Source organism: Nematolebias whitei, chromosome 3, assembly GCF_014905685.2.
Source record: "Nematolebias whitei isolate Nwh7 chromosome 3, NemWhi1, whole genome shotgun sequence".
NCBI lineage: Eukaryota > Metazoa > Chordata > Actinopteri > Cyprinodontiformes > Rivulidae > Nematolebias > Nematolebias whitei.
The window spans coordinates 1,702,645-1,706,394 of NC_056500.1; the positions used below are offsets into that span (position 1 = coordinate 1,702,645).

Genomic DNA, 3,750 nt, shown 5'->3' on the forward strand with positions numbered 1-3,750 from the left:
GATGTAACATGATGTAAAGTGAATAAATATGATGTAACATGATGTAAAGTGAATAAATATGATATAACATGATGTAAAGTGAATAAATATGATATAACATGATGTAAAGTGAATAAATATGATATAACATGATGTAAAGTGAATAAATATGATGTAACATGATGTAAAATGAGTAAATATGATGTAACAAGATGTAAAATGGTGTAAAATGATGTAATATGATTTAAAAATGTGAAATAATGTAAAATGATGTAACATGGTGTAACATGATGTAACATGATGTAACATGATGTAACATGGTGTAACATGATGTAACATGGTGTAACATGATGTAACATGGTGTAACATGATGTAACATGGTGTAACATGATGTAACGTGGTGTAACATGATGTAACATGATGTAACATGATGTAATATGATGTAACATGGTGTAACATGATGTAACATGATGTAACATGATGTAACAGGGTGTAACATGATGCAACATGATGCAACATGATGTAACATGATGTAACATGATGTAACATGATGTAACATGGTGTAACATGGTGTAACATGATGTAACATGATGTAACATGATGTAACATGATGTAACATGATGTAATATCTTCAAGGACTGAATCAGGTTAAAGGCTCCAAAGGTCTCAAGTTTGATCCAGGATGATTTAGTTTTTAAATCATCAGTGAGGTCAACATTCCTTCCTTACCCGTAGGCTCCGTTACTGATCAGCTTTATGGTCTGAAAGTCTTCTTCACTGGGGGGCTTCATGGACCTGCCTTTACCCTGCCAACACCCAAGAGAAGAAAAACAAGTTCAAAAACACACGAGGGGTGCCCATGGCCCCCATCACTGAGGGGTTAGAACAGTTGAGTGTTTGTCTGGACAGGAACTGAACAGAGAATGAAGGAAACCTAAATGTTTTTCTGTAAGATGTTTAACTTATAGAAGTTAGGGTAGAGGTTTTTGTTTGTCTGACTGAGCTCAGACTGGAGGATCCCGGCAAGAAGAGGGAGCCCTTTTATCCATCAGCTGCAGTGGAGGAGCCAGTGGGGGGCATTGGTGGCCACAGATTAATCTTTAGACACCCCAGTCATTTGAGGAAACTATACTTTTAGGCAATAAATAAGAAAGTGTGGTTTTGTAAAAGGACCGGGGTGGCTGGTTTACATATAAATATGACAGCAGCCATCTTGGATTTTGACATGACAACCCAGCTTTCCATAGGAACGTGCCTGTTGCCTGCACGCAGCGACACTAAAAGAGAAGCCGGCACTTCACTTGTTTTTCAAGTTATCCAGCTCCAAAGACAGACAGATGGACGGACACAGGGTATTTCTAACGTCCCTCTTTCTGCATGGCGTCACACCAAGTGATGTGTGTGCAGCGGCTGTGGGAGTGCTGGTTTGTACAGAGGTGTGTCAGAGCGTTGGTGTGTGTGTCCATGAGTGCTGGTGCAAACAGGTGAGTCTGTGCATGCATCTGCATCACCTCTGTGGAGTCGTCCGTCTCCGGAGTGGGCGGACCCTCGCTGTCGTAGCTGTCCAGGCTGACGATTTCTGCAGAGAAACACGCCGGTTACAACAAGCTTGTGTTGAAACCAAGAGAGACGTCAGGCAGCGTTCCTCCCACACAGCCTGGACGTCTTGAACATCAAGCTCCTCCAGAAGAGACACGCATGTCAGAGAGGAGCTGCAGAATTAAAGCAGCTTCTTTATTCAGGTTTATTTTCTGCCTTCTCCATCAGAGCTCGGGCTCAGTGTCACCTGAATACGTGACAGCTGGTTGAATATGTATTTATTGTTTGATCAAGGAGAAATAATCGAGTGACGAGCAGCTCTGCAGAGCACTGATCGAACCTCTCAGGTGCACGACAAAAGTCATAAAGGTGAGAAGCACGTTCGGTTTTCTGCTTCTCCCTGGAAGTCTTGTCGACCGTCTCCAGGAAACCAAGAAAAGAAACAACAGTGTGTGGAAGCAGCTACGTGGGCGTGCACGTGTGCCTGTGCATAACAATGCAGGCGCTGAAGACAGTGCACGTCAAGTGGCACGCTGTTCACAGAGATTAACTCTCAAACATCTCTCACAAAGTAAAAAAGAAACAAGCAGCGACTTCCAGTGAGGAGTTATTCTGAGTTTGACTCGTTCCTGCTGCGCCCTCTGCACCACTGCGCAGCACATGCTCCCAACCTTACACCGCTCGTGCACACAATGCTGGAGCAACAACACGGTGCAACGTTTGAGGAGGGTCCACATGGGCAGAAACTGGCCCCATAAGAAACTGAATCTGAATTCACGTCAATTAAATCTGTCGGTTTGAAACTGGATTTAATGGTTGGAAACTGGATTTAATGGTTTGAAACTGGATTTAATGGTTGGAAACTGGATTTAATGGTTTGAAACTGGATTTAATGGTTGGAAACTGGATTTAATGGTTTGAAACTGGATTTAATGGTTGGAGACTGGATTTAATGGTGTGAAACTGGATTTTATGGTTTGAAACTGGATTTAATGGTTGGAAACTGGATTTAATGGTTGGAAACTGGATTTAATGGTGTGCAACTGGATTTAATGGTGTGAAACTGGATTTAATGGTTTGAAACTGGATTTAATAGTTTGAAAGTTATGGTTTGAAATTGGATTTAATGGTTTGAAACTGGATTTTATGGTTTGAAACTGGATTTAATGGTTTGAAACTGGATTTTATGGTTTGAAACTGGATTTAATGGTTTGAAACAGGATTTAATACTTTGAAACTGGATTTAACGGTTTGAAACTGGATTTAACGGTTTGAAACTGGATTTAATGGTTTGAAACTGGATTTTATGTTTTGAAACTGGATTTAATGGTGTGAAACTGGATTTAATGGTTTGAAACTGGATTTAATAGTTTGAAACTGGATTTAATGGTTTGAAACTGGATTTATTGGTGTGAAACTGGATTTAATAGTTTGAAACTGAATTTAATGGTTTGAAACTGGATTTAATAGTTTGAAACTGGATTTTATGGTTTGAAACTGGATTTAATGGTTTGAAACTGGATTTTATGGTTTGAAACTGAATTTAATGGTTTGAAACTGGATTTTATGGTTTGAAACTGGATTTAATGGTTTGAAACATGATTTAATTATTTGAAACTGGATTTAACGGTTTGAACTGGATTTAATGGTTTGAAACTGGATTTAATGTTTTGAAACTGGATTTAATGGTGTGAAACTGGATTTAATGGTTTGAAACTGGATTTAATAGTTTGAAACTGGATTTAATGGTTTCAAACTGGATTAATTGGTGTGAAACTGGATTTAATAGTTTGAAACTGAATTTAATGGTTTGAAACTGGATTTTATGGTTTGAAACTGGATTTAATGGTTTGAAACTGGATTTAATGGTTTGAAACAGGATTTATTGGTTTGAAACTGGATTTAATAGTTTGAAACTGGATTTACTGGTTTGAAACTGGATTTATTGGTGTGAAACTGGATTTAATAGGTTGAAACTGAATTTAATGGTTTGAAACTGGATTTAATCGTTTGAAACTGGATTTAATGGTTTGAAACTGGATTTGATAATTTGAAAGTGGATTTAACGGTTTGAAACTGGATTTAATGGTTTGAAACAGGATTTTATGGTTTGAAACTGGATTTAATAGTTTGAAACTGGATTTATTGGTGTGAAACTGGATTTAATAGGTTGAAACGGAATATAATGGTTTGAAACTGGATTTAATAGTTTGAAACTGGATTTAATGGTTT

The 3,750-nt window shown here is 38.2% G+C and overlaps 1 protein-coding gene across 1 annotated transcript in view; it reads right to left on the reverse strand.

The window, feature by feature from the left end:
- The window catches only part of LOC119430358 (microtubule-associated serine/threonine-protein kinase 2), a 106,042-nt gene that overhangs the window by 35,709 nt on the left and 66,583 nt on the right, over positions 1-3,750 (reverse strand). The window contains exons 11-12 of the mRNA XM_037697763.1: positions 1,491-1,558; positions 709-785 (exon numbers count right to left, since the gene is read on the reverse strand). Of these exons, the coding sequence (XP_037553691.1) occupies positions 709-785; positions 1,491-1,558 (145 nt within the window). The remainder of the gene's footprint in view (positions 1-708; positions 786-1,490; positions 1,559-3,750) is intronic.